The following is a 27,480-nucleotide window of genomic DNA, read 5'->3' on the forward strand; positions in this document are numbered from 1 at the left end:
ACTGCTTACACTCAAGCCCACTCCCTAGCCCCGCCCAAACTCCGCAGCTTATTTGGGTGAGTACTTGCACTTGTTTTCCCCATTTAAACACTGACGTAAGTAAAGTATAGTTCATCCTGTAGGTCCTGCCCACATATAGAAATCATTTTGTGTCTAACTCACTAGAAACCAATAGGTACAGAGGAAACAGACAGTAACCCCAACAATGACATTGCTTTTGACGGCACAGTCCAAACTAGCAAAACATTCACAAACGAGCCAGCGCTGTGGGGCGCTCAGCCAATGGCGAGCTAGCATGGCGGGGTCCCGGAGGTGGCCGAAGGGCAGGGGCTACGAATCCTGCGCAGCCGCCGTCCTGCCCCGCCTGTGCACCACAGCCGCCGTTCCCACAGCACACCGCAGGTCTCGCCGGAGCTGCAGAAAGTTAGCAGGCTGGAAGTTGTCAGCCTGTCCCTGCTCGGGAGCCCCTGGCCGCGTCGCCCCCGCCCGCCCACCAATTGGGAGCCGAGGACCGGCGCTCCATGAATGATTGACCCCAACAGCAGCGGTGAGGAGTGGGTGTGTGTGTGTGCCTGCGCGCGCGTGTGTGTGTGTGTGTGCATGCATGCGTGGGTGTGGCTGTTGCATGCATGTGTGTGTGCATGCATGAGTGTGGCTGTGTGTGTATGTGTTATTCACTTGCTGAGAATGTGGGATAGGAGATGTGCACGGCGCCGGGCTGGGTGTGCGCGCCTACAAGGTGAAATTGCTGAGGGCTTGCACGTGCACATCCCCTGCCTCAGATTCCCAGGAAGTGGCCAACAATAGATACTTCGCTGGAAGCAATGCTTTGCATTGCTACACCAGCTCGACCTAAAAAAGGGAAGATTGTTAGCCCTGAATGTTTCAAGGCTGATCACAAATTTGTTTTCTTGAAGGTTGTCTAAAGGACTTTCGCTTTGAATACCTTGATAATTTTGAAGACTTGATTCTAAATGAAGAAGGATGTTTTCGTTGCTTGATGAGACAATGTAGTTTCTCCTCTAAATCTCAACCAAATAACCAGGAGCCTTCAAAGAGTATCTTTAAAACTGTTGACCACTGAGCTGAAACTGTGTTCCAGACTTTAGATAAAGATTGTGCCTGGTAGCTAAAGGTACCCCACTTGTTAGAGCTATAGATTTTATACGTCAAAAGAAATATCCAAAAGAAACACCACACCTACCTTTCTATTGCCTTCAATAAATCAGAATATTCATTGCCATCTTGGATTCCCCTAAATAAGAGTTTTAAATGTGTGCACAAAGATTGTGTAGCGTAGGCGCCATACATGCCTGCCCTCATAGTCACATGAGAGCTAACAAACACTTTTTTCAGGGAAGAATCAACTTTTTTGTCAGCAGGATATTTCAAGATATCTTCAGCGATTGAAGATACGCTTACAAAACTGACAACCACTGAATCGACGTGAATATTATCTGGCAGGACAGCGTCTATTTCCTCCAAATGATACAATGTGGAAATGAATCTTGGGAGAGTGAACTTCTCTGGATCTTTCCTCTCCTCTTTAATAACCTCCAGCACAAACTCATGAACAGGGAGCTTAGCATTGACTAGCTTCTGAATCTGACGTAATACTGATTCCTGAGAGTCTGAAAGCTTTTCTATGGGATCAAACACCATATTTTTTCTTATATCAGCCAAAACGTCAGGCAATGTCTAGGAATATATTTTCCCTTTTGGTCAAAGAGTAGGAAAAGAATCAAGCATAAGCATGACAGCTGGACCTTTATTAGAAACTGCACCTAACCTGCTTAACGGGTTGGCTGTTATCTGCTGTACATACCTTTACTTGCAACCACCAACAGAATAAAAGATTTGACGCCACTTTTTGAAAATTGCATTTGACTGTTTTGTTATTTTCTAGGAAATTATTTATTACATGATGAACCTTTGTACCAGATTTGAATAGGGGAAGAATCATCTGAAACGGATGAAACATCAGCAGATGATAGAACATCTACTGCAGGTTTCTTAAGAGACTGAGAATTGCCTCATGAAACTCTTTCAATGTATCTGGGACCATTTGCCTTATTTCCTCCTCCTAAGTCGCATTTCTGCCCTTTCTCTGCCCCTTTGCTGAAGGAGAGGTGATACCGGAGGAGTGAGATAAACCCTGGAGATCTGGAGGGAGAAGAAGAAATATTTATTTTCTTGGAAGCGTGCTTCCCCATTATATGATTGTAACAGGAAACCGGAGCGAAGCAAATAACAGCACAATTCAAAAGTGACCAAAAAGCAATCTTAAACAATAATACTGCTTCCCTGAGAATAAAAAATTTCCTAGCTAACATAACGGAAAGTTTCAATTCTATTAAGGACTAGGAGGCGAGGATTATGCAGTCCTTTCTTCTCTTTATTATAGTAGCAGATTCAAAGAAAACAAACACAAAACTTTTCTGGAACTACAGCTCCCATGAGCACATGGGGCACAGTGTCCATAGTAACCGCCAGCCAAGGATGATGGTGTCCGTAGTATAACTGGCCGTGACGTCCCTTCCGCTTCCTCTTCTTCTCTGTGAGGAAAACTCCCGGGAACGTTCATCAATGCTTCTGGTCTTGTCCTAAAGCAACACAAGACAAACCGTTATCTTGTTCCTCTTCCATGGAAGTAAGCATATAAAGGCAGTCTACCGCACCTCCACGAGGCCACACACCAATGAAACCATGTCAAGGAGAACATGACCCATTTGAATATAAAATATAACTGTATTCCATCGTAGGCCAAACAGCATCATAATACATCGAACACTAAACAGTAAATCAACTACTTACCAAAATACGAGGATTACGGGTGGGTCGAGACCAACAAGTCTCGGGAGGGATAATCCTCTCCTCCTAGGTCTTAATAGAATTGAAACTTTCCGTTACGTTAGCTAGGAAATTTTTCATTCTATGTCAGGACGGAGGCGAGGATTATGCAGGTTTAAAGCCTATCCACCACCAGCTCTGCCACGCCATAGATGGGTTTGAAGTAAAACTTCTTGAACATGGACTCAGAGGACCAATCCGCCGCGGCCATAATATCCTCCAGTCGACCGCCCACCTGCACGGCCTTAGAGGCCATTGCTCCCCTCATGGAGTGAGCTCCAAACCTGGTGACATCCACCCCCGCCTCCGTCATGATCCAACGGACCCACCGGGCGATGGATGGAGCTGAGTCGGCCTTAAAGGGTTTCTGCAGAGCAATAAGGAGCTGACGCTCCCCAGGAGGGCGATACTCCGCCGTCATATCCTCATACGCCTTGAGGCATCGCACCACACACAGTTTGGGTTGGTCTGGAAACGTAGGGTATGATACCGACCTGATATTGGTCTTAGTCCTCCTAGCAACCGTGAAAGTGACTCCATCTGGGGTGAACTTCCGTGCCGTGATATCCAGTGCCCTCACGTCCGAGACGCGTTTGCACGAAACCAGACACAGCAGGATCGCCAGCTTGGCCGACAATTCCTTCCTGGTAAGGTACTGATTATCCCGCCAGGAGCCAAGGAACAGCAGCACAATGTTGACGTCCCAGGGGAACTCGTACCTGGGTTCCGGGGGCTTAGAGAGTCTGGCACCTCTCATAAGTTTGCAAACCCAAGGGTGTTCCCCCGCCGGTTTACCGTCAATGTGGGCATGTCCCGCCGAAATGGCGGACCAGAAAGAATTAATAGACCGATAGGCTAATCCAGATTGAGCCAATTCGGCCAGAAAATTCAGGATGTGGCTAACTCCTGCCCCCACGGGATCGGCGTGTCTTCCCAGACACCAACGACACCACCGTTGCCAAGCCGAGCGGTACCTCTTGACAGTCCCTGGAGCCCAAGCTCTACGGATGAGGTCCTCAGCGTCCGCCGAAAGGCGTCCGTCTTGCCAACGTCCCCTGAAATCCTCCATGCCATGAGGTGCAAGATCCCCTGAAGCACCAGTGGGTGAGGCTCTCCCAGAGGGCCCGAGAGCAATAAAGGGAACGAGGGCAGCTGAATCGGGCAGTCCCACGACAGTTCCAGCAGAGGAGAAAACCACGCCTGGGCCCGCCAGAAGGGGGTCACTAGGATCAGGGACGCTTGTTGTCGGCGAATCTGAGCCGCCACTCGTGGAATCATGATAAAAGGTGGAAACGCATAAGCCTGCTCCAATGTCCAGTTCTGCAAGAACGCATCGACCGCCGTTGCCTCCGGGTCCGGCCTCCAGCTCACGAACCTCGGGAGTTGACGGTTGAGTGTGACGCGAAAAGGTCCACCGAGCAGAGCCCCCACCTGTCCATCAAAGCCTGGAAGACCGCCTGGTGCAGTCGCCAGTCGCTGAAGTCGTGGAAGTTCCTGGAATGCCAATCCGCAATGGAATTCTGTGTGCCCGGAAGATACTCCGCCGACACCGAAATCCGCCTCTCCAGGCAGAAATGCCAGAAGTCCTTTGCCAGGTCCGCCAAGGCTCGAGACCGAGGCCCGCCCAGGCGATTGATATATTGCACCGCTGACACATTGTCCATGCGCAGCACAATGCAGCACGACGCCTGGTTCTGAGTCAATGACTTCACCGTGAAGGAACCCGCTAGGAGTTCCAAGCAATTGATGTGAAGCTGGAGTTCCTCCTCCGACCAGCGGCCCCCCATCGTTATATCGCCGCAGCGAGCTCCAAAGCCCGACCTGCTGGCATCCGATTCGATGATCAGGTCCGGACTGGATTCAAAGATCGCTCTTCCGTTCCATGCACTCATGTGCTCGATCCATCAACGCAATTCCGTTCTCGTCTCCTCCGTGAGGGAGATGAGCTCGGAGTACGTGAGCCCCTTCCTGAGGTGTTGCGCTTTCAGCCGCTGAAGGGCCCTGTAGTGTAGTGGGCCCGCGAAAATCGCCTGAATCGAGGATGAAAAGAGGCCCACGATTCGAGCTAGCTGCCGAAGGGAGATTTTGTCCTTCCGAAGGACCTGGGAGAGCTCCTTGCAAATTTTGTTCACCTTTTGTTGAGGAAGGCTGAGGGAGTCCGACTCCGAGTCTATGACGAACCCCAGAAATGTGATCTGTCTCGTCGGATGGAGGACAGACTTCTGGGCATTCACTACAAACCCCAGCTCCTGGCGCAGAGCAATAGTCATGGTCAAGTTGGAGCGCAGCCGGTCCTGCGATTGATCCAGGATCAGTATATCGTCAAGATATATGATCAACCGTACGCCCCTCTCGCGTAGTGTCTCCACCACCGGCCGCAGGAGCTCCGAAAAGCATCATGGGGCCGAAGAGAGGCCGCATGGCAGTGCTTGGAACTCGAAAACCTCCCCGCCCCATAGGAATTGGAGAAAACGCCGGTGAGGCGGGAAGATGGGGACCGTGAGGTAAGCGTCCTTCAAGGCCAGACGCACCATCTAATCCCCCCTGAGGAGGATATCGCGCAGGAGATGAATCCCCTCCATTTTGAAATGGCGGTAGACCAGCCATTCGTTGAAGTTCCGTAGGTTTATGACTGGGCGAAACCCTTTGTCCTTTTTCTGGACTAAAAAGATGTTGCTGAAGAACCCCGATGGGTGAAGATGAGCCCTGCAGATCGCTCCCTGCCTGAGGAGTTCTGTCACTTCGTTGTCAATCAGAACCCTGTCTTCGGAGGAAAAAACCAGTGGGCGAGGGCGTGCACTCTGATGGGGAGAACCGTAGAACTCAATCCGGAAACCCCGGACCGTTTGGAGAACCCACGGGTCTGAAGTGATTTTGCACCAGTTGTGGAGATAGTCCCGTAGCCTCCCCCCTAGGGCGGACGGGGAAAAAAGGGTAACACTCACCGGATGGACCTCCTGGTGCGTTGGCTCCGCCACGGAAGCCCCTGCCGCGCCCTTTGCCAGCGCCTCTACTGGGGTAGAAATTTCCCTGTCGGCGTTGTTCCAGCCGTTGTTACGACGCTGCTGGTTCTTGGTATTAGGGCCTTGTTGGTACTGCTGGCCGGAGGAGCAACCCCGTCCTCTTCCGGCCCCAGCAAAAACCCATCCGGGAAAGATCTTTTTGATCGACGTCTGTGCTTTATCCAAAGAGGAGAAAGTAGTGACGAACTTGTTTAACTCCTTTATAAAGGGTTCGCCAAACAACTTGCCCTGTGCAATAGGCCCTGCTTCTAAAGTGGCCAGGTCCCCAAGCTTGGGATCTATCTTAATGAGGAGTGATCTCCTCCGCTCAGCCACCAATGCACAGTCCGCATTACCCAAGAAGCATAGGGCTCGTTGTGCCCAACCTGCCACAACCTCTGTGGACATCGCTGTCCCCAACTCCCTGGCCCTCTCTACCAACTGGATGATCTGGGTCACGGGGCCCACGGCGTCCAGGAGCTTATCCTGACAGTTGCGCCATGAACGATCTATGCCCTTCTTAGGGTCCTTCATGAACTTCGCAAGAACGCGCAGAGCTTCTCATCAATGTCTGGAGTGACAGCCACCGTGCCCTCCAACTTCGGGCGAGGGCATTCACCCCGCATGTGGGTCCTAACCTCCTTGTCCAGGGGTTGGCGAACTTTACCCGCGACGTACGCCGCAACTTTGGGGTCAGGGATCCATTCCGACGATCTAGGGTGGTAAATCCTCATCGGATCAAACATATCAGAGGTCTTGTCATCACCCTCCTGGGACCCCGGTGAGTGGGACGCCGGGCGCCAAGGCCGGCCCGTGTACTCCTCCTCATCTTCCGAGGAGGCCTCCTCATCAGTAACACCCTCTTCCTCCACGGGGAAACCATCCTCCTGGTCCGTTTCCGGGGCAACCTCGTCGCCACCCTCTCCGGGGTAGAAGGGTACGTGTTTTAACGTCTGTGCACTCTTACGAAAGGAGTCCCTCAACCGGTCGAACTCCTCCAGGTGCCCCGCGTGGCGCTTTGCAGATTTCTTGCCTCCACCTTGCACGCCTTTGGGTCCGCGATCAACGGGCACTCTGTTACCAAACACCCCGGGGATTCTCTGGGCAAGTGCGTCCACTCTCTCCCTCCGGGGTGCCAGTACCGAGTCCAGAGCCTGAGAAAGCGCGCGACCAACCGCCGGCGGCAAGGGTTGGGAGATGCATAACTCTTCCGCCTCCTGAAGGGGGGGGTATACATGCTCAGAAGATTGAATAATAGGAGGGTGTGAGCACCAAAACACCTTTAGCCTAAAATACAAAAGGGCAGCCCCCTCGCCGGTGCTCACGCAGCGTAGCTGCTAAAAAATGCGGGTGCAGTACCTGTTTTCGCCACGAGAGGGCATCACGCGGCAAAATTCACCGAAGACGGTGTCAGGCGAGGGTTGGTGAGGCAGAATGACAGATCGCCTCAGTGCGCCGCACAAAGAGGAGGAGACCGCGCGTGCAGCTGCTCCCCAGGCGACGGCGCCCCACATAGCCGGGAAAACGCGAGGACGCGCCTCACACGGTCCGCGAAGAAGCGGCAGTGACGGCGCAAGCAGCGCCTGTCGCGTGTCAATCTGCCGAAGCAAGCGTTAGTAAGCACACTTCACTAGAAGCAAGTAGTAATGCACAGGCACAATAGTTTGACAAAAAAATACCACAGAACGTCAGTAAGATAATGAAAGTGACTTATCTGACAAGCAGAGAAGAAAGAGGAAGTGGAAGGGACGTCACAGCCAGTTATACTACAGTCACCATCATCATTGGCTGGCGGTTACTATGGACACTGTGCCCCATGTGCTCATGGGAGCTGTAGTTCCAGAAAAGTTTTGTGATTGTTTTCTTTGAATCAGCTATTATAATAAAGATAAGAAAGGACTGCATAATCCTCGCCTCGGTCCTGAAATAGAATTCCTGTGTATAACAAAATAGTTGTTAAGGGAACTCTAGCCTTTCACTCCAATGAATGTTCACACATACGCAAACTTTCTGATCCACCACACATGTGCGAACTATGTGACCAGACGTCCTCGTTTTGCCAGGACGGTCCCTGTTTTTAGCCAGCTGTCCCAGCAAATTTCAAGAAATTTAGCTCATGTCCCCGTTTTTGGAGAGGGTCGACTGAAAACGCTGGGAGGTGTTTTTTATGTTTTACAAAGCAGGGATAGTTAGCAGTTGTTTCAAGAAAGAAATTTAATTAACAGGCAAGCTGCTGGGTTTAAAAAGTTGCATTTTATGTATGTTCTTACTGCCTGTTCTGTAATTATCTGTGGAGGAGCGCTCTCATCGCTTGAAGTAAAATTGTAGTCCTTCTTCTATTTTTGGGAAATGTCCCGGTTTTTTATTTTAAAATTCTGGTCACCCTACCTCGTCTCCTCTGGCATCCTAAAGACGAAGAGGCCTCCGCAGAAGTGACCAGACACCACTTCCTGCATGGTAGGTTCACATAAATCCAACAAAGAGATGGGGTCCCCTGCATGCCCGGCAAGCAAGGGATACCTTTCCCTGAATAACGCGAACCCTTAACCGACCTCAGGCTATGTCCCATGCCCTTCTTTATGTCCCACATTCTCGTGCCAGAGACAGTGCTTTCAATTGGAATATAGAAGTGTAGGTACTCACAATTAGAGTACATGTTTGCTCCTGGGAAGTGCTGCACTCTCCCATTAAATAATAATAGTTATAATTATTATAATATTTATCATCATAATAATAATAAAGAATATATAAAGTGCATAGCTACTTCTAACGAAGCGTCCCTGAGCTAGGATTGTGCGTAATCTGAGAAAGGCTGCAGCATACTTATAAACTAGAATTTAATCATTGGTTAAAAGGCAAGTTTGCAATTGCTCCCAAAATAATTCTTCAGAGGAAGTTTGCTGAGGTTTTACTGGCAAACTATTCCAGATTTTAGGGCAAGAAATGTAAAGGTGCTATCCACTATTCTGGTTTTATGAATCTTGGGAACATGCACTGACCTGGTACCCCTGCATCTCAAATTTCTTGCAGGGGTGTAAGGCTTAATCAGAGTTTAAAGATAAGATGGAGCAGAACTATACAGCGCCTTATAGCAATAACACAAGACTTTGAATTGGACTTGCTTCTCCACTGGTAATCAGTGTAGCTCTCTAAGGCCAGCCCTGGTAGAGGCACTTTAGGGATGTGTCCTGCTGCTGAATTTTGAATTCTCTGTAGCCTGTTTAGCCTCATCTGTAAGAGACCTAAATAGTGCATGTTGCTGTAATCTATGCGTGAGATTACCAGATAAATGTACAGCAGTAATGAGAAGTGCAGGTACTCTCCCTTTCAAACTAAAGAAGTAGTAGAGTGCTGCAATATTGGCTCCCTGTAACAATGCAGCAGCAGTACTTATCACAAGCACCCCCCCTCAATTCCCCCTGCCCCATGACCTGTTTGTTTCCCGGCCTGGCCGTGGTACTCTCCCTTTCAAACTGAAGAAGTACAGGTACTCTCCCTTTCAAATTAAAGAAGTGCAGGTACTCTCCCTTTCAAATTAAAGAAGTGCAGGTATTCAGTACCAGCCCATATAAGGAAATAGTCAGACTAGGGACAGGAAGAGACAGGCTGGTTCTGGGAATGCTAAGTCTACCTATAGCCCCCAGTAGCGCGGTTGGCATTTGCTTTAGAAAATTATATGGCTCTTTTTCCCTGTCACCTCAAAAGCAACAACCGGGACCAAGGAGGTAGAGATAACTCAAGCGACCCGTCCATCTATTTTTTAGGTCTCGGCCTGCCAATGCGCTTGCGCATTGCTGGCGAGGCATATAGAGGTCCACCAGCAAAACCTACCAAGAGGGTTTTGGAGTGCGGATTACGCCCAGTGCATGTGAGGCATTCAAGCGCGAAGCTTCGTCAGCGCGCGCTCGGCCTCACTTCCTGCTCCCCCTCTTACTTTCATTATCGCTCATATCCCATATGCTTGTTCCCTCCCCGACTTCAAAGGAACGCCGCTCCCCTGTTCCCCCGCCCCCGCTATGCATCACTTCCTCACCGACGAACTCAAGAGCTCCAAGAAGAACTGCAGAGCCCTCGAGAGAACCTGGCGCAGAGACCCAACACCGGACAACATGACTGCCCTCAAGCTCGCCACCCGAAAACACCACCAACTGATCCACGCCACCAAGAAAACTGCATTCAAGGAACGACTGGACAACAACGCACACAACAGCAAGGAACTCTTCAACATCGTCAAAGAGCTCTCCAACCCCAACGCCGGAAACAACGACATCACCCCTTCGCAAGACCTCTGCAACTCCCTCGCCTCCTACTTCCACAACAAGATCGCAGACATACACAACAGCTTCAGCACTCAACCGACGAATGCCACGACCGAACCACCGCCCCCCCACCACCACCCTCCACGCCTGGACTCCGATCAGCACCGAAGACACCGTCCGAACGATGAACTCCATCCACTCAGGATCTCCGACCGACCGCTGCCCTCACCACGTCTTCAACAAGGCTGACGCTGTCATCGCACCCCACCTGCGGGACATCATCAACACCTCCTTCGTCACCGCTACCTTCCCGGAGAGCTGGAAGCATGCTGAACTCAGCACCCTACTCAAGAAGCCATCGGCCGACCCCACCGACCTCAAGAACTACCGCCCCATCTCGCTGCTCCCGTTTCCTGCAAAAGTCATCAAGAAGACCGTCAACAAGCAGCTAGCCGCCTTCCTCGAGACGAACGGATCCCTCGACCCCTCGCAGTCTGGCTTCCGGGCCAACCACAGCACCGAGACCGCCCTGATCGCAGCCACCGATGACATCCGAGCGCTGCTCGACAACGGAGAAACAGCGGCCCTCATCCTCCTCGACCTCTCCGCGGCCTTCGACACTGTCTACCACCGTACCCTAGTACAACGCCTCAGCAACGTCGGAGTCCAGGAGAAGGCACGGAGTGGATCATCTCCTTCCTCGGAGGAAGGACACAGAGAGTCCGCCTCCCTCCGTTCAGATCTGAAGCCACCGAAGTCATCTGCGGCGTTCCTCAAGGCTCCTCGCTCAGTCCAACCCTCTTCAACGTCTACATGAGCCCCCTCGCAGACATCGCATGCCAGCACAACCTCAACATCATCTCCTACGCCGACGACACCCAGCTGCTCCTCTCCCTCACCAACGACCCCGCCACCGCCAGAGCCAACCTTCACGAAGGGATGAAAGAGGTAGCCGAATGGATGAAGAACAGCCGCCTGAAACTGAACTCGGACAAGACGGAAGTCCTCATCCTGGGATCCTCACCCGCCGCTTGGGACGACTCCTGGTGGCCCCCCACCCTAGGCAGCGCACCCAAACCAACAGACCACGCACGCAACCTGGGCTTCATCCTGGACTCCTCCCTCTCCATGACCAGACAAGTCAACGCCGTCTCCTCGTCATGCTTCAACATCCTGCGCATGCTACGTAAGATCTTCCGGTGGATCCCCACCGAGACCAGGAGGACGGTCACCCAGGCCCTCGTCACCAGCCGTCTGGACTACGGCAACTCCCTCTACGCCGGAACCACCGCCAAACTCCAGAAGAGACTCCAGCGGATCCAGAACGCCTCAGCACGACTCATCCTGGACATCCCCCGTCGCAGCCACATCTCTGGACACCTGAGAGACCTGCACTGGCTCCCGGTCAACAAGAGAATCACCTTCCGACTCCTCACCCACGCACACAAAGCCCTACACAACCAAGGCCCAGGATACCTCAACAGCCACCTCAACTTCTACGCTCCCAAACGCCAGCTTCGATCGACCGGCCACGCCCTCGCCGCCGTCCCCCGCATCCGCAGAGCCACCATAGGGGGACGGTCCTTCTCCTACCTCGCCGCCAAGACATGGAACTCCCTCCCCACCCACCTCCGCCTGACCCAGGACCACCTCGCCTTCAGGAAGCAACTCAAGACCTGGCTGTTCGAGCAGTAGCGGACCCCCCTCCCCCAGCGCCTTGAGACCCTCTGGGTGAGTAGTGCGCTATATAAATGCGATGATTGATTGATTGATTGATTGATTGATTCCTGCTACCCCCTCTTACTTTCGTTATTGCTCACACCCCATATGCTTGTTCCCTCCCACCCTTCTGACTTCAAAGGAACGCCGCTCCCCTGCTCCCCCGCCCCCCTGCCACGCAATGCCGAGATGCTTGCGCTTCTCTCATACTTCTTGTTTTATTTCTCTCTTGCAACACAAACCACCCACCTCCCTCGCTTTGCACTTTCTATTCCGGACTTCCTTTTCGCATTTGTTTCTTCATCTAATTCAATTTGCTTCTTTTTCTGATCACCTATCTCTCTCTCTCTCTTTTTCTTTCTCTCTCAGGCACACTATCTGTCCTACCTCCCAAAGCTCGTTCCTCGTTAACGCTCTCTGTTTCCACCTGCTTGCCTCTCTTCTTCCTCGTTTATCTCTTTTTCGCTTTCTCCTCGCCCTTCTCTCACGCTCCCTGTCTGTTCTCTTCTTACTCCACATTCTTCTTTTCTCTCTCGCTTAGCCGCTCCCCTGTCGCTCTCTGTCCCCCTCTTTTGGGTCTCTTAGTTTCAGCCCCTCACTCACTCTTTCTCCCCTCACGCTCCTGTTTACCCCTCATACGCCATCATGTCCCTTCACCTTCTACCTCCTCCCTTGTCCCGACCACCTCTCACCCGAAAGACCTTTATGGAAGTGCATTCGATTGAGAAGCCCCATCTCCCCCTCCGCGCCCCCCCCTCCCCCGGTTCTCGCTGGGTCTCAATCTGCAGCGTAGGGAGTGCGAGGAGGCCAGGCAGTCTCTAAGAGTGGGGCTCTCTGCCAGTCTCTTTAACCCCTGACTAGCGGGACACTTTCTCCCCAGCACCTCTCACATCTGAACATGTCCTTGTCTAGAAGGCAGGCACTTGCACCAGAAACAGTATCACTCAAAACACAATTAAAGGTGTTTCTTATTATCATAATATTCAGAGATTGGCGTGTTTTTGAATGAACTTCTGCTCTTCCACCTTGCTGCCGTCTCTGTTTCTTTCTTACAGTCTCTTCCGCTGGTTATCTATCTATTTATCTCGCCATCTATCTATCTCTCTCTCTCTATATCTATCTGCCTGGTTGTCTAACATACACTACTCCCTTAGTCTCTGTCTTTCCTCTCCCACACACCTAAATATCTGTATTTCTTCGCTGTCTCTCTCATTCCACTATCCATTTGTATCTCTCGGTTTGTCTCAACACTCTCCATGAACACTCCAGTCCCAGCCCCCAATCCCTGTCTCCGCGTTCTCTCTCCTCTCAAGAAAATCTTTCTTTCTCTTTCCATAGTTTACCTTTCCCTCTCCATTTCTGACCCATCACCTCTCAGACCCTTGTCTCTATATCTGCACACTCCCCCACACAGCTCACTCTTTCTGTCCACCCTCTTCTCCCCCACTCCTCAATTTCCTTCTCTCGAACTCCATCTATTGCACTATCTTTCAATTCCTGCCTCGCTTCCACCATCTTCACTGATTCCCTGTTTCGACTCTGAATGCGCTGTCTCTCCCCCTCGCTCTCTGTCTCTCCCCACACGCCTCCCACTCCTGCTGATCTGTTTCTCATCCCGACTCTTCTCTCTTCCTTCTTTCTCTATTCTCCTCACTCTGTCTACTGCGCTCTCTCCCACCTTCTTCTCCTGTCGTCATCTCTCTCCTGCTCTCTTACGCTCTCTCTCTCTCTCTCCATCTCCCTCTCTTCGGTCTTCATGTGATTTTCTCTCTCGTTTTCTATTGCTCTATCTCTATATATTTATATCTCTCCATCTCTGTTGCTCTGGAGCGACCCTTGACCCTGTGACCAGGCAGGTCGCTCCATCTGCCACCGCGCAGACCCCCTGAGTGCCACTGCTGCTGCCCCGGGTCATCTGCTGCCTCCCCGCAGACTGGTCAACTACATGCTGACCTCGACCCTGGTGACTGTTTTTTTCCTTTTTTTGCCTCTGTGTTTTTGCCTCCTAATCTACTGTACTGTGCCCCTTGTTGTTTATTGTGACCCTTGGTTTCTTTTTCTGTGCCCGCTGTGCCTGTCTCTCCCCCCCGCCCCCTCTTGCCTTCTGTACCACTTGTTTCCCGCCGCTCGCGTCCCACGCGGCCCCGCCCCCTTGCTACCCATTGGCCGCCCCTGCTCCCGCCTCCCAGCTGCTCCTCCCTCCCTCTCCCCCTCATATGGAGGCTGCACGGTGGAGAGAGGAGCGACCCTTGACCCTGTGACCAGGCAGGTCGCTCTCTCTGCCACCGCGCAGACCCCCTGTGGGCCACTGCTGCTGCCCCGTGTCGTCTGCTGCCTCACCGCAGACTGGTCAACTACGTGCTGACCGCTTCCCTGGTGACTGTTTTCTCAGTTTTTTTGCCTCTGTGTTTTTGCCTCCTAATCTACTGTACTATGCCCCTTTTTGTTTATTGTGACCCTTGGTTTCTTTTTCTGTGCCCGCTGTGCCTGTCTCTCCCCCCTGCCCCCTCTTGCCTTCTGTACCACTTGTTTCCCGCCATCGCGTCCCACGCGGCCCCGCCCCCTCGCTACCCATTGGCCGCCCCACTCCCGCCTCCCAGCTGCTCCTCCCTCCCTCCCTCTCCCCCTCTACTCTATCACTCTACCGCCCTCACTCTACCACTCTACCACCCTCACTCTAACAGCCTCACTCTACCGCCCTCACTCTACCACTCTACCGCCCTCCCTCTATCACTCTACCGCCCTCACTCTACTACTCTACCGCCCTCACTCTACCACTTTACCACCCTCACTCTACCGCTACCACTCTACCGCCCTCATTCTACCGCCCTTATTCTACTGCCCTCACTCTACCACTCTACTGCCCTCACTCTACCACTCTACCGGCCTCACTCTACCATTTAACCGCCCTCACTCTACCACTCTACCACCCTCACTCTACCGCCCTCACTCTACCACTCTCTCTACTGCCCTCACTCTATCACTCTACCGCCCTCACTCTACCACTCTACCACCCTCACTCTAACAGCCTCACTCTACCGCCCTCACTCTACCACCCTCTCTACCACTCTACCGCCCTCACTCTACCACTCTACCGCCCTCCCTCTATCACTCTACCGCTCTCACTCAATCACTCTACCGCCCTCACTCTACTACTCTACGGCCCTCACTCTACCACTTTACCGCCCTCACTCTACCGCCCTCACTCTATCACTCTACCGCCCTCACTCTACCGCCCTCTACCACTCTACCGCCCTCACTCTCTCTATCGCCCTCACTCACTCTATCGCCCTTTCTCACTCTATCGCCCTTTCTCACTCTATCGCCCTTTCTCACTCTATCTATCGCCCTCCCTCACTCTATCACCCGCCCTCACTCTATCTATCACCCTCCCTCCCTCTATCTATCGCCCTCCCTCACTCACTCTATCGCCCTCCCTCAAGAACATCACTATGCGCTACCACAGTATCACTGAACGCCACAGCATCACTCGTCGCCACCACAACATTCCTTAGCACCACCACAGCATCAATCTGGGCAACCATTCAACAACTGGTTCAAATATGTTCTATCAATGTTTCAAGCTTTATTACAAATGTCACAAAAAGATGTTAATATTTCACTTCTGTTCTTGGATTTTCGTCACAATAAAATACACTGAACATAATCTTCACAAAAGTTATTTCCAAAATGTTAAGCTTTTGCCATTATAAATTACAAAAACTTTTATTTAAGTATTAATTATTTAAAAAAATTAAAAGCCATTGTTATTTGTGATATCAATGAAAAAATCTGAGAGAGGACCCCACAAGTTCCAGGGAACAGGGTACTATATCTTCAAGAGTAAGAGGGCAATCCCTGGAAATGTAATTGGCATAAGAGCCATTACCTAGGTGTAATACTCTATTCTCACTTATTTATTTACCATCCACACTAAACACCTCATCCCAATGAGATGAGGTGTTTAGTGTGGATGGTAAATAAATAAGTGAGAATAGAGTATTACACCTAGGTAATGGCTCTTATGCCTATTACATTTCCAGGGATTGCCCTCTTACTCTTGAATTTGTAATATCAATACATCTAAGTCACGTAAATACAACACATATTGCATTACAAATGTTATAGGTGTCACATTTGCAAAAGTTAAAACTATTGGAATTGTAAATGACAAAGCTATTAATTTAGCTATTTTCAAAACCAACACATAAATACAAAATGTCATTTACAATACCAATAGCTCAAACTTTCCTAATGCGAGACCTTTTGCATTGCAAATGATTGTTTTTTTTCTAAGAGGTTGTGTGACGTCACCTCGCGTTGTCACAGGATATGGTAATGAATCCCCAATCTAAATACTTTAACAAAAGAGAGCTCAGGTGAAGAAGTACAGAGGTAGGGGGATTTGTTGGTATACAAACATGGCTCTGATGCCGTGTTATGAAGTCCTTGTAAACTCCTCTCAATGGGAGTAAAGTTCAGTAAATCTCAGATGTCTACGAAGCGCGCGGCTCTGATTAATTTTTGGTTTCCATAACATGCGCTCTTTGTTTCAGGCTCTACGTCTGCCACCCAGGAGTGCTGCCTGCGTCCGCTTCCCGCGGCGGCGGGGGCACGCGCGGCCCGGGCATGCATGCTGCAGACAGGGGTCTGCTTTAATGAGGGCGAGGGCCGGGAGGGAGGGAGTGCCCGCTGTGGCGCTATTGGGATTGGGCGTAGGGCGGGGACGGGGAGGAGCGCTCACCAGGGAGCTAAAGGTGAAGGTTGGATAAAATGTATTAGAAGCCAGTGCCCTTTCCTAACTCCCAGCAGACACCGAGCCCTGCGAGGAGCCGCTCCAGACAGCAGAAGGGGGCGCCACAGACCGGGACTCCTCACCATGGCCAGGACAGCGGTGGCAGCAGCGATACTCCTCTTCCTCACGCTGGCATTTGCAGTAAGTCCCGCGGGGCGCACTCATCCTCGTGATGTGTCGAGCCACGCTGGGGGGGACGGGAGCGGTAAAGTTGGAAACTCCCGGTGTTTGCAGCGCTCATGCTAAAGAGGGGGAGGGGTGGAGCGGGGATCCCACGCCGGGTTTCATGGGATGCCTACTCAGCAGGGGGAACGATACGTGTTCAGGTTGCTTCCCCCTCCCCCTTGTCCCGCTGAAGAAACTAGGGCAGTAGTGTAAGGTTTATGGCCGCGGACTGATTGACCCTCCAGAGCCCTCGTGTGAACCACTTTTCAAGCGTCGGTGCCAATAATGGGCAGGGTGCTCTGTTTTCTTACCACCAACCCCCTCTAATACCTTTGTATGGTAGCTCTCTCGCTTCCCAAGTTTCGAAATGGCCCTAAAGCGCTACGTGCAGCGAGGACGTGGCTCCTTCGAGGCGCATGGCTCTTGCTCGGTAAAAAGTTTTTGGGTCCCGGTTTAGTTTTCAGGCCCCCACTCGGAGAGCAAAGTACGCTTTAAGGGGCTCCTTGGGGGGCGCATATCCCCAAGGCAGAGCGTGGTGGTCTGTGCCAGTCTCCGCCTCGGCGCCCTGTAGCGCTACCTGCGGCTCCCCGGGGGTGCCTTCACAGCTGCTCCCTAAGTGGTTAATTGGCTGGGAATGGGCGGCTGCGCCCTGCTCCCGCCGCAGGCCCGGATGTTTGCCCTACGCGCCTTACCTGCTCTGTTTACTCTGCAGCCAGAAAGCTAATCCCTGGGGGTCATCTGGACAGCGGTGTTTCAAGTCCGTACAAGGAAATTGCTGGCATATTTTCATTTAAAAAAAAATCTTTTTTTAGCAATTATACTATTTTTACACTTGCCTCGTGGGTTTTTTTCAGATCTCAATATTTTTGCCTGATTGTAGAAAGCAATGAATGGTCGTGAGTATATGTAAAGTGACACCCTAACACTGCGAACACTACCGAGTGTTATTGTTAGTCCGAAGCCATGCTGTGAAGTAGGTGTTCGTAGAGTTTAGGTTCCAGGAATAAGTTGACACCTCTGCAAAGTACAGAGTAGGGGCAGGTGAAACCAGTTGGTTACAGTAGTACGTTTAAACTTGATATTATAGTAACGATATGTTTTAAGTTTTTCCCACTAAAAAATTGTTGTATGCCCAGGTATTTAGCATTGACGATTGCGTTTTCTTTCACTTAAAATAAAAATTGAACCAGACCTATGTGGTGTACCTGGACTGGTCAACTGGAGTTTCCACCACGGTAGAATTTAGAACGACGGAACACTGGCACACTGCGGCGAAGTTGAGACATGCTTTTTCAGCCACGACATTTGCTTGTAAACTGGAATTATAACGCACTATGTCTATTCTACATGAACTGGAAAAAAGCTTTACCCCTGTCCCGTCTCCCTCTAAGATGACTGCTTGGTGGTCATAGTGGGGTTCCACCGGCAGTTGGTTTATAATCCTAGCTCACCGTTTGTCCACTGCGTGCCGTTTAGCAAGCAGTTTGTTGCACACTGGGAGTGCCTAGAAATCCATCGCTTCGTCTACGTTTTAGTGATTTTGCCATCTTTGGTTAATCTATGAAGCCCCCTCCCTCTCGTTTTCTACCTAATTCCAGAGCTTTTAAACTAATAAACGGTAGGGGTATGGGAATGTGGCCTGCCAACTTTGCAAGTGGGGAACAAGGTTCGAGTCCCGACGTCGGTGTAATATCTTTTTTCGTGAATGCATATAACGAAAAAAATGTACCAGGCTGTGCGCATGTATTCTGGCGCTCACGTAGCGCTGTAATGCCGCTGGGTGGAAACACACTGTACACTTTTTGATCACGTGCGCAAGCATGACGTTAAGGTGTGGCTGTTTTGAGACAAGAGCTCCTCAGCCCTTTCTGGTACTTGCGAGTCACAACCTGTCATATTTGTCTTTCGATTTTGAGTCGGCGTCAGGTTACAGGGAGCGTCAAATCTTGGACTAGAAGCCAGAATTTAGGTCCAGGGTCACGTGGTAGTCACTAGGCACGCCAGCTAAGCATTAGAGAAACGTCTTACATCTGTATAGGAATGCCCACTCTTTCCCCTTACACATAGGACCTTTCTAGTCAGACAGGGCCCAGTGGCAACAGAATAGGGACCTAAACCTTTTTTGGCTTTTTATGTAGCACGAACTTGGCCCAACCACATACCCTTGGTTCTGTAAGCAGGTCTCTGCCGGGACCTCCACAAAGGGTTGTCATGTTCATTGACATCAGCGGTTTCTGAATGTACCTCCAGCATGTTTCCCGTCATCGTGAGCTTCTCTCGTGAAGTGACGTCTATGGACTTGTTAATGATTGTTTTTTTTTTTATGATTCCGGCTTGCTGTGGACTCTATTCTCACTGTCTTTCGCGCTTATCGATGTGGCTACTTTTTTTCCTTTCTGTTCCTTTTTGTATCATTTCTGTCCTTTCTTCGTTGTCCAAACATCCACACTCTCCCTTGCCCTTTCTTTTCCTTACCTTCTTTTCTTCTTCTTCACGCCCTGTCTGTGTTTTTCTGTCATGTTCTTTTACCACTACCTCACCCCCATCTCTACCTTCCCCTTACCTTAAAGAGGGCACTCTGGCCCAACTGCAGTTCCCCATACAACTCTTGCATTGCTGCAGTCCTGCCTGGATGCTGACATGGAGTACGAAGATAACAAGGGTTAAGTTGTCATAGAAATAATCTGGGTCGTGCCAAGGGCATTTTGCCCAGACACAGCAATATATCAAAGCACTTTTAAAGTTTAACCCCCACCGACCCTATAATGCTTGATCTGTATATGCACCCCTGGTGGACCTCGGTCTAAGTCAGAGTAGTTGCTCAGACGGTACCTGAAACGGCTCCCTTGAGTAGGCGATGGTATTTTGAGACAGTTAAGCTCCTGCACCTGCTAAGCTTGTTGCTGTGTGATTATCTTAGCGCTATCTATTATACAGGGAAAGTGTATATGTACACTTATGCCACTAGGGCGATGTGCAATGTAATATGGGTTGCGTGCTGATAAGGTACTGTTGGAATATTGTCAAAAGTTCTTAAGTAAATTCAGACTTGGCTGACACTTGTTTGAATATCTAGGGTGCTGGAACATGTATATGTTGGGAAGATGAACAGCTGGACTCGGAGTATGGCATTATGCAGTTGTTACACAAGTGACGTCAGCCAGGCGTCATTCCTATTTGTAAAGTTTTGGCATTCAGAAGTTTTCTAAAACTTAGGTGTTTATCCTGGATTCTTGGATGAGTTTCAGCCTGTGTCCCTCCGCTCAGGGCTGTACCCTGGTGTCTGACATTTAAATTAAGCAGTTCTTTAAATGGGCAGACACTCTTGAGTTACTGAGTACCAGCACTTTAAATTTGAAAGTTATTGCCTACACCTCTTCAGGGATGCAATACACATAATGGGAGAATACCAGCACTGATCAGTAGCAAATGGGCACTTCTGTAGTTCAATTTCAAGCACTGGTTTACCACACGTTGTGTGTTGGCTGGTCTGTGGTTTCTCAGTGTCATGTAGTGGCTGCCAGCTTCATACTGCAAATTGGACCCTTTTGGCAAAACGCCTTATGCCGCCCCGGCCAATATTTTGAATTTGATTCCAGCTTGGAGTGGAGGCCACAAGAATGCTAACTTTGTAGTCGGTTCTCCTCCCATTGGCATTGGTTGTGCACTCCTGTCAGTGTCCCACCAGGTGCTTGGAGACCGCCTTGTTGTGGTCTGTTCTTGCCTTGTCACTTCCATTGGACATGTTTGTTTAGGTCAATGGGTCTAATTTACAGAGTGGGCGCAGTTGGAAATTGACTATTTTTATGCAGTGTTTGCTTGAGCATCTGCATCAACATTACCCCTTCCTTCTCCGCCCTCGTGTGTTAGATGGGACTAGGAGCTGATCCAAGGGGGTGGAGGAGGGAAGGAACTTTGAAAATGGATAGGCTAAAAATCTTTTTTTTTTTTTTCTTTTTCCAAGCTACATACATACAAGCCTTGAGTTTGGATGCTGCTGTAGCATGGGACGTTTTCTGTTATCTCATGATGGATATGATTTATTGTCTACACAGGGGCATAGTTGCTTGAGCAAATGATTCCCAGAACTTTTTCCAGTAAAGGTTCTGATGCGAACCCAAAATGTTACTTGCAGTGCTCTGTCAAAGTTTCTCTGGCTGGCATAGCTTGACCATGCCTTTCAATCCACAAACCAGTCTTGCTGCTTCCTTTTTGTCCCGCTTGCACTTTTTAACATGTTTTTATTTATGACCGCACTAGATCGAAGATGTGCAGTAGTCTAGACGTGACATAACCTCTGCCCACACGAATTCTACTTACTGGTTGGCATAGGCCTTGTGTTTTACTTCTGTGAGATGGTTATAATTTAACATTTCTTGCTTGAAATATCAATTGAAAGCCATGCGACAGGTCTGGCTTGTTAACTGCAAGGAGGAGCCTGGAACCTCTTTCACGCCCTGTTTTTCAGAGCTTTAATCTAACCTAATGTGTGTAATATTGATGCATGTAATACGGGGCATCTGCTTTGAACTCTTGGCCTGGGGGGAGGAGGAGGGGGTGTTGTTAACAAGCTAAAGTTGTTTGCTGGGGTACTTGGAGGTGCGAGTTATAATTAAGCTCCTGGTTTAATGATATTTCGATTTTGAAAATTTCCGTCTTTGTGTATCCATTTTTTTTTTTTTAGACCTCTTATTGGTATTAATCCATATGTATTTTGTGTTTCAAGAACAGATGTGATACCTTTGTATATTTTCACATTTAAACATGCCAAATTGGTGCCTGTCAAGTTTTAGCTCATTAAACGGACACAAATAATACTCATATTAAAATATTGTCGTAATAGCACAAATAAATATTGAAATTGCAGCAATTTTAGCAAATCTCATCAAGCTTTGTAACTCCATGCTACCAATATGTACCGCTATTGCCCTGAAAGTCATTAATTTCGGTGTGGAGTCACTCAAAAGAAGCCAAATTATCTGTATTTTACCACTTTTAAAAATAAATACAGAGTGGAAACTGTTTTCTGCAAATCTGTTAAAAACATAACTCAGGGAGCCATAGTTGTAAACCAGCCGAGCGCGATTGAAAGCATGCTAAAACCAGTACCAATGGATACATGTAAAAGTTGTAAATTTGAATTGGAAAGAAACTATAAATGTACGACCATTTCAATTTGTGAATCTCTAATTGTGAATTTTTTTTTTTTGTGCTACTCACAATTAGAGACTCGCAAAATGAAATGTACTAATGTTTCTCAGACACATTAGTGATTCCCAGTGGGGTTGCAAATGACTTGCCTCATGATGATTCATAAGGCAGGTTGCAATTTCAACTATTGGGAATGGCCTGCACTCACAAGGATGGTGACCTGTTGGGGACAGCAGAACATCATGTTTGTGTTTGCTTTTTATTAGGTCAAGCCTGGGCAGCGTATGAACTCCTCTGTGAGGCATGCTGTGTTCAGGTAAGGACTTGAAGCTCTGCCCACTCTTCACCCATATTTTTCATTATTTTGAGTCATTGTCCTTTGGAAATGGGCTTTTCATTGGCCAATAGGCTTATTAGTGTCTCATTTTGTACCCTCCCATGTAGACCCCTTTTGCTACATGTGTTGCTCAGTAGGCTTTAATTACAGCCTCCGAGCACTATTTTCTTAAATGGTTTTCTCGTTCCTGCTGTTGCCGTCAGGAAAAGCTCTCCCTTTCTTTCTTTCGGCACACCCGCTCATGCAGCGGCGGATGTGCCTTTGGTTTATTTGCTGCGTCAAACGCAGCAGCTTTTTAATATTCTTTATATATATATATATATATATATATATATATATATATATATATATATATATATATATATATATATATATATATTGACTTTTCTTTTTATAACTGCCGCACATTCACTTTAATGGCGGCCACGCCCCTTTCTTTATACGAGCCGCATCTAAGGACAGGGGCGCGTCTGCCATTAAAGTGAAACGGCGGCATGGGGCACTTTTACACACCAGAATTTACAACAGTTCCGTACATGCGAGACCTAGTGCATTGAAAATGCTTGTTAAAGCAATTTTTTTCTGAAATACAGCCTGCTTAAAGGAAAACGGGATGCATTTAAAAAAAGAAAAGCAAATCTTTTCCTTTTATTTTTTTTAAAGAGAAGGCTGTTTAAAATCATTTTCACTACCATTCACAAAGGGGCAACTGGCTTACCACTTACTTGTAGTAGTAGGCAATAAACTGTGATTCTGGTCGCAAAACAATCATACATACCCCTGCGACTCGCTATTCGGAAGGGATGCCCTTGGCAAGCCCCTTCGTAATAGCAACTCGCAAACCCTATTTTGTGAGCCAGTGATAGGTTACAGACTCACAAAATAGGGTTGATATATGAAAAAAGCCATTTTAGCAGTGGCGAACGGTCCGAGTCTCCGTTTGCGACCGCTAAAAACGATCGTCCATGTCCCTCCTTTTCTCTAGTGGTGGCTGCTACACATTCCTTGGTTTGACTTGAAGGTACTACAGGAAACTCTTGTCACAAGGGGGCAGTATTTGCCATTTATATATTGGTTGTAAGTAGTCTGTGGGCACATTGAGCGAAGGTGGCCTCGTGAGCAGAGATCACTCAGCAGCGCGCGCACTCACTTTATACACTCCACAAAACCAGACGTCAGGCCTTAACTTTCCGGTGGAAGGGGGCTTTACTGGTAAATGCCTCGTGATTACGGGATTGTGTTCTGGAAGCCCCGAGCTGACCGTTTCACGAGGCATGGAGCAGAGGAGGGAGAGGGAGGGAGGGAGGGGTGGCACTCTGCAGTCTAGCGGGCCAGCTGAGACTTGCCTTGTAAAACTCCAGATGTTATTGCGCCCAGCGGTACTTGCCTCTGTTAATCACGTGTTTGCAGCTCGAGAGACCTGGGGCGGATGGGCACGGCCTAACGTAGTTTGCGGTCGCACTTCCGGTTTAGTCTACTGCGCAGGAGAGGTTCACCCGCGTGCCAGAGAACCCTGTTAGTCTCCGCTAGCGCGTTGACCTGGCCTCACTATGGCGACTTGCTCGGAATGGAAGGTGAATCCGGGGTACCACTACCAACTGCCTGGGAAATATCTTCGATTTTCGTCACTGTCTGACTGGCGATTCTCGAAGTTAAAGGGAAAAAAACAAACTCCTGAATTCTGATTTGCTGATGCGCTTAATTGATAAATGGTCAATTGTTCAATTTAAGGAAAAACCCTCTGTGGGTGGAGCAGGTGGGAACACTTAACTTTTCTTATGTCTCAAATAATGGGAAATAATAAAAAAAAAGGTTAACTTCATTCTGTTTAGAGAGCCGAACCAGAAAAGAAAGTTGTAGAATAAATATGCAGCTGTACCGGAAAACCGGGATTGAGGTTTATGAAAGTGGATATTTGGGGTCTGAGTATATAGGGTTGATAAAAGGGTGGGTGAAGTAAACGGAGTTTAAAAGAAAATCCAAGTTAAAATATGAACAGCAAGATCCTGTGGAGGGAGGGGGAAAACAAGGATTTGAGTTGTAATTGGGAGTGGGGGATAGAAGAGCGGGGGACCTCACACTGAAAAAAACATGAAGCAGTGATAACATTTCAATACCCATGTGCTCATCAAATAGAAGTCACCGGAGTCCATTCATCAGTACAGATTTTCGGTAGCTTTCATTCGTCAACATGCATGTACCCCAGCCTTCAAACTCGAGGAGCAGAAACCCTTCGGAAAGTCGTGTTTCTACTAGGAACAATTTGTAGGGTCAGTAGATGTACTGGTACAGTGCCATGGAACCCATAGCTTGTAATGCTACACTTTTAAAAGTGTTTTTTTTTTTTTTTTTTTTTTTTGAGTACAATCTTTTTGTACAGTGCCTCTGTGTTAAGGACTGGACAAGATTAATGTGAATTGATGAACAAGACCGTAGCTAATTCGTTGGCTAATATTAAGCTCATGACATAGCTGGAAACGCACCTCTACAGCATAAGGAGGGGATGAGGAAACCCTTGTCAAGTCGGCTGAATTCTGTTTCCAGGCTACAGTTTCCTTTGCCCTTGACACTTCCAAGGTTGATGCATTGCACACCATTCCATTGTGTAATACCCACTGGGCCAACCTAAAGTGCTTAGGCGCCTACACTAAGTAAGCTATGAAGCACTATATCGGTGAATGGTATGCCCAATTAAGTCCTTACTCTTCAAATCTAAAAGCCCAACTTAAATGTATCGGTTTTTGAAGCCGTTAAGAGCGGTCCTCTGGTCTTGGGAGCCTGTTCAGTGGTGCCTGAGCAAATCTAGCTGTGGTTCAGATTACTTTTGTTCACACTTGCGGTTAACGAAGATATGCTTTATTTTTTGTTCTTTAATAAATGTGAAGATCCGGCAAGAAAAAAAATTTCTTGGCAAAGCAAGCTTACTGTTGCGTAAGTATGGAAAATTAGTTTTTTAGCTCCTTTATGATTTCGAAGGTGAACTTTACTCGAGCCAGATCAGAACACTTCCTGTATTGCCTCGACTTGCAGAGGCATGAGCGCCTAGAGTGCACTGAAGGCAGCCTGCGAGAGTGAAGATCCTGCCCTTGTTTGCTGGCCAGATACTGGGAAGCCTCCTTGAGCTGATACCATCCCCAGCCGCTGATTTAATTAACTGTGTAGCCTGCTTATTGCACTCAAATGGAGGCATATCCACTGTCTCAGTTAAAAGAGCTGTGAGGGGCCCGTCTCTTACTTCACCAAAACAACATAAATCTGGTTATGGTTATGGATGTGTCTGTGACCAAGACTTTGACTTAAATCCTCAGATGGTTGCTAAAGGGCAGCTAGTTATGTTGCCCGGACTTTTGACCTGGTGGGCCTGACCACCAAACCCGTTCTGGCTAGAATTATTTAGAACTTTTTTTTCTGCAACGGTTAACAGCGCACTTCTGATGTGTCTAAGCACTGTAAATAATAGAATACCCTTTACCAGTTAAGTGCTACACTCTTTATTGAGTTCTGAACTGCAGATCACCACATGTGGCAATGTTGAGCGTTTAACTTGCTGACCCTTCCTGTTAGCTTTACCTAGGACAGATTGTCACTGCTTCTCTTCTCCTGAGAAAAGGAGCTTACGCATTCTATTTGGGTGTTTCCTTTAGCAAGGACGTGGACCAGATCTGTTTGTGCACCTCAAAATTATTTTAAACATCAACTGATGTTTAACTCTAGAAGTTGAACAACACGCTGGTAAAGTTAATAAGTCTGGCTTTTATTTGACCCTATATGTAAAAACTGGCACCCACAAATGGAATTTACATACATTTCGGGCACTGGTACTGTTTGGCACTATGCCTCTCTGATGACGTTGCCAGTGCTGGCGAAGAGTAGGTAAAAGGGTTGCTTTCTAGCTACAGTGCATTTAGTAGATAAAGAATTGCATGATATCGGAGCATACTTTTCTGATGTAAAATAGTACCTCATGCAAGGCGGAATGATACACCAACTAGCCTACAGAAAAAGTGAGGGTGTCATACTGTTGTGAAGCCAGTATTCATTTTGTGCATTAATTAAAGAGTTAATGCTCAAAACATGTACTGGTTGTTTTTTATATAATCTCCCAAAAATGTGATGTTTCGCAGAGAAAGTCTACGGTGTGAGCTTGTTCACACTTGCAATTTAGGGCTCGGGTAGTATCCTTTTCGGGATGCGCAGGCTCTTATCCGCTGAGGTGGCATGCTCATTATCTTACCGTGCTCCAGGTTTGTTGGGCGTGCAATACCCAACAGACCCATTGATAGAAGCGCTTGGAGTTCTTTCTTTTTTATTTTTTTTAATTTCCAGGTCTAAGTGGGCCTTTGACTTAAACCATGGTTCCACTGGAGCAGATGGGTAGTGATAAGCTGAGTGAGGGAGGGGCTGTGCTGTAGTGGTGGTAAAATGCCCATAAATAACCCAAACACGCGTTTTTAATACGAAACGTTTAATACAACATGTTATCCATGGCAAAGTTAAAAATAAGAAAGAAGGACCTCTAGGACTTAAATAGTCTGTGATGTGGTCAACCTGCTAATTGCCCTAGAAACACTAAAGAAAAATCTCCAAAGAAGCGCCCCTGTCTGGGGGGTCCCTGGTATTGCACCTCCCACCCAACTCGAGGCACGACATGATGATGAAGCATGCCACTTCGGTGGGTGAGTGTCTGTGTGTCTTGAAAAGGATATATTTCCTGGTGCCTCCATTGCATTCCATTGTTCAGGAAAACGAGCAATAGCCTATTTCTTGTATATATAGTAGTTTGTATTCTATTTGAAGTCTCTAGGGCTGTTCTCTAACAACAAGCATTAGAAATACAATAGGTCTCGCAGCATTAGAGTTAGTGCTTTTAGAATTGTTTATAGGTTTTTTGTTGTAAATCTTTTGCATTTTATTTTTTTGTAGGCAATGCAAAAGAATTACAAATCAAAAAAGCAATAAGCAAATGTAAAAGCTTTAACTAAAAATCCTGCGAGACCTATTGCACTGTGTGAGGGTGAGGTGAGTGAGGGTGAGTGAGTGAGGGTGAGTGAGGGTGAGTGAGGGTGAGTGAGTGAGGGTGAGTGAGGGTGAGTGAGGGTGAGTGAGGCAAAGTTTCTGCACAACATTGATATCTAGCTGTGTTCGATTTTAATAAAAGGAGATAACTCATCCAATGGCACTGAGGCACTAAGTCTAAAAGGT

At 48.5% G+C, this 27,480-nt stretch overlaps 1 protein-coding gene across 1 annotated transcript in view; it reads left to right on the forward strand.

Annotated features, from left to right (window-relative positions):
* Positions 1–16,339: 16,339 nt before the first annotated feature.
* Positions 16,340–27,480, forward strand: part of SDC1 (syndecan 1) — a 153,794-nt gene continuing 142,653 nt past the window's right edge. The window contains exon 1 of the mRNA XM_086926285.1: positions 16,340–16,766. Coding sequence (XP_086782411.1) covers positions 16,464–16,766 — 303 coding nt within the window. The 5' untranslated portion in view covers positions 16,340–16,463. The remainder of the gene's footprint in view (positions 16,767–27,480) is intronic.

Source organism: Lissotriton vulgaris, chromosome 6, assembly GCF_964263255.1.
Source record: "Lissotriton vulgaris chromosome 6, aLisVul1.2, whole genome shotgun sequence".
NCBI lineage: Eukaryota > Metazoa > Chordata > Amphibia > Caudata > Salamandridae > Lissotriton > Lissotriton vulgaris.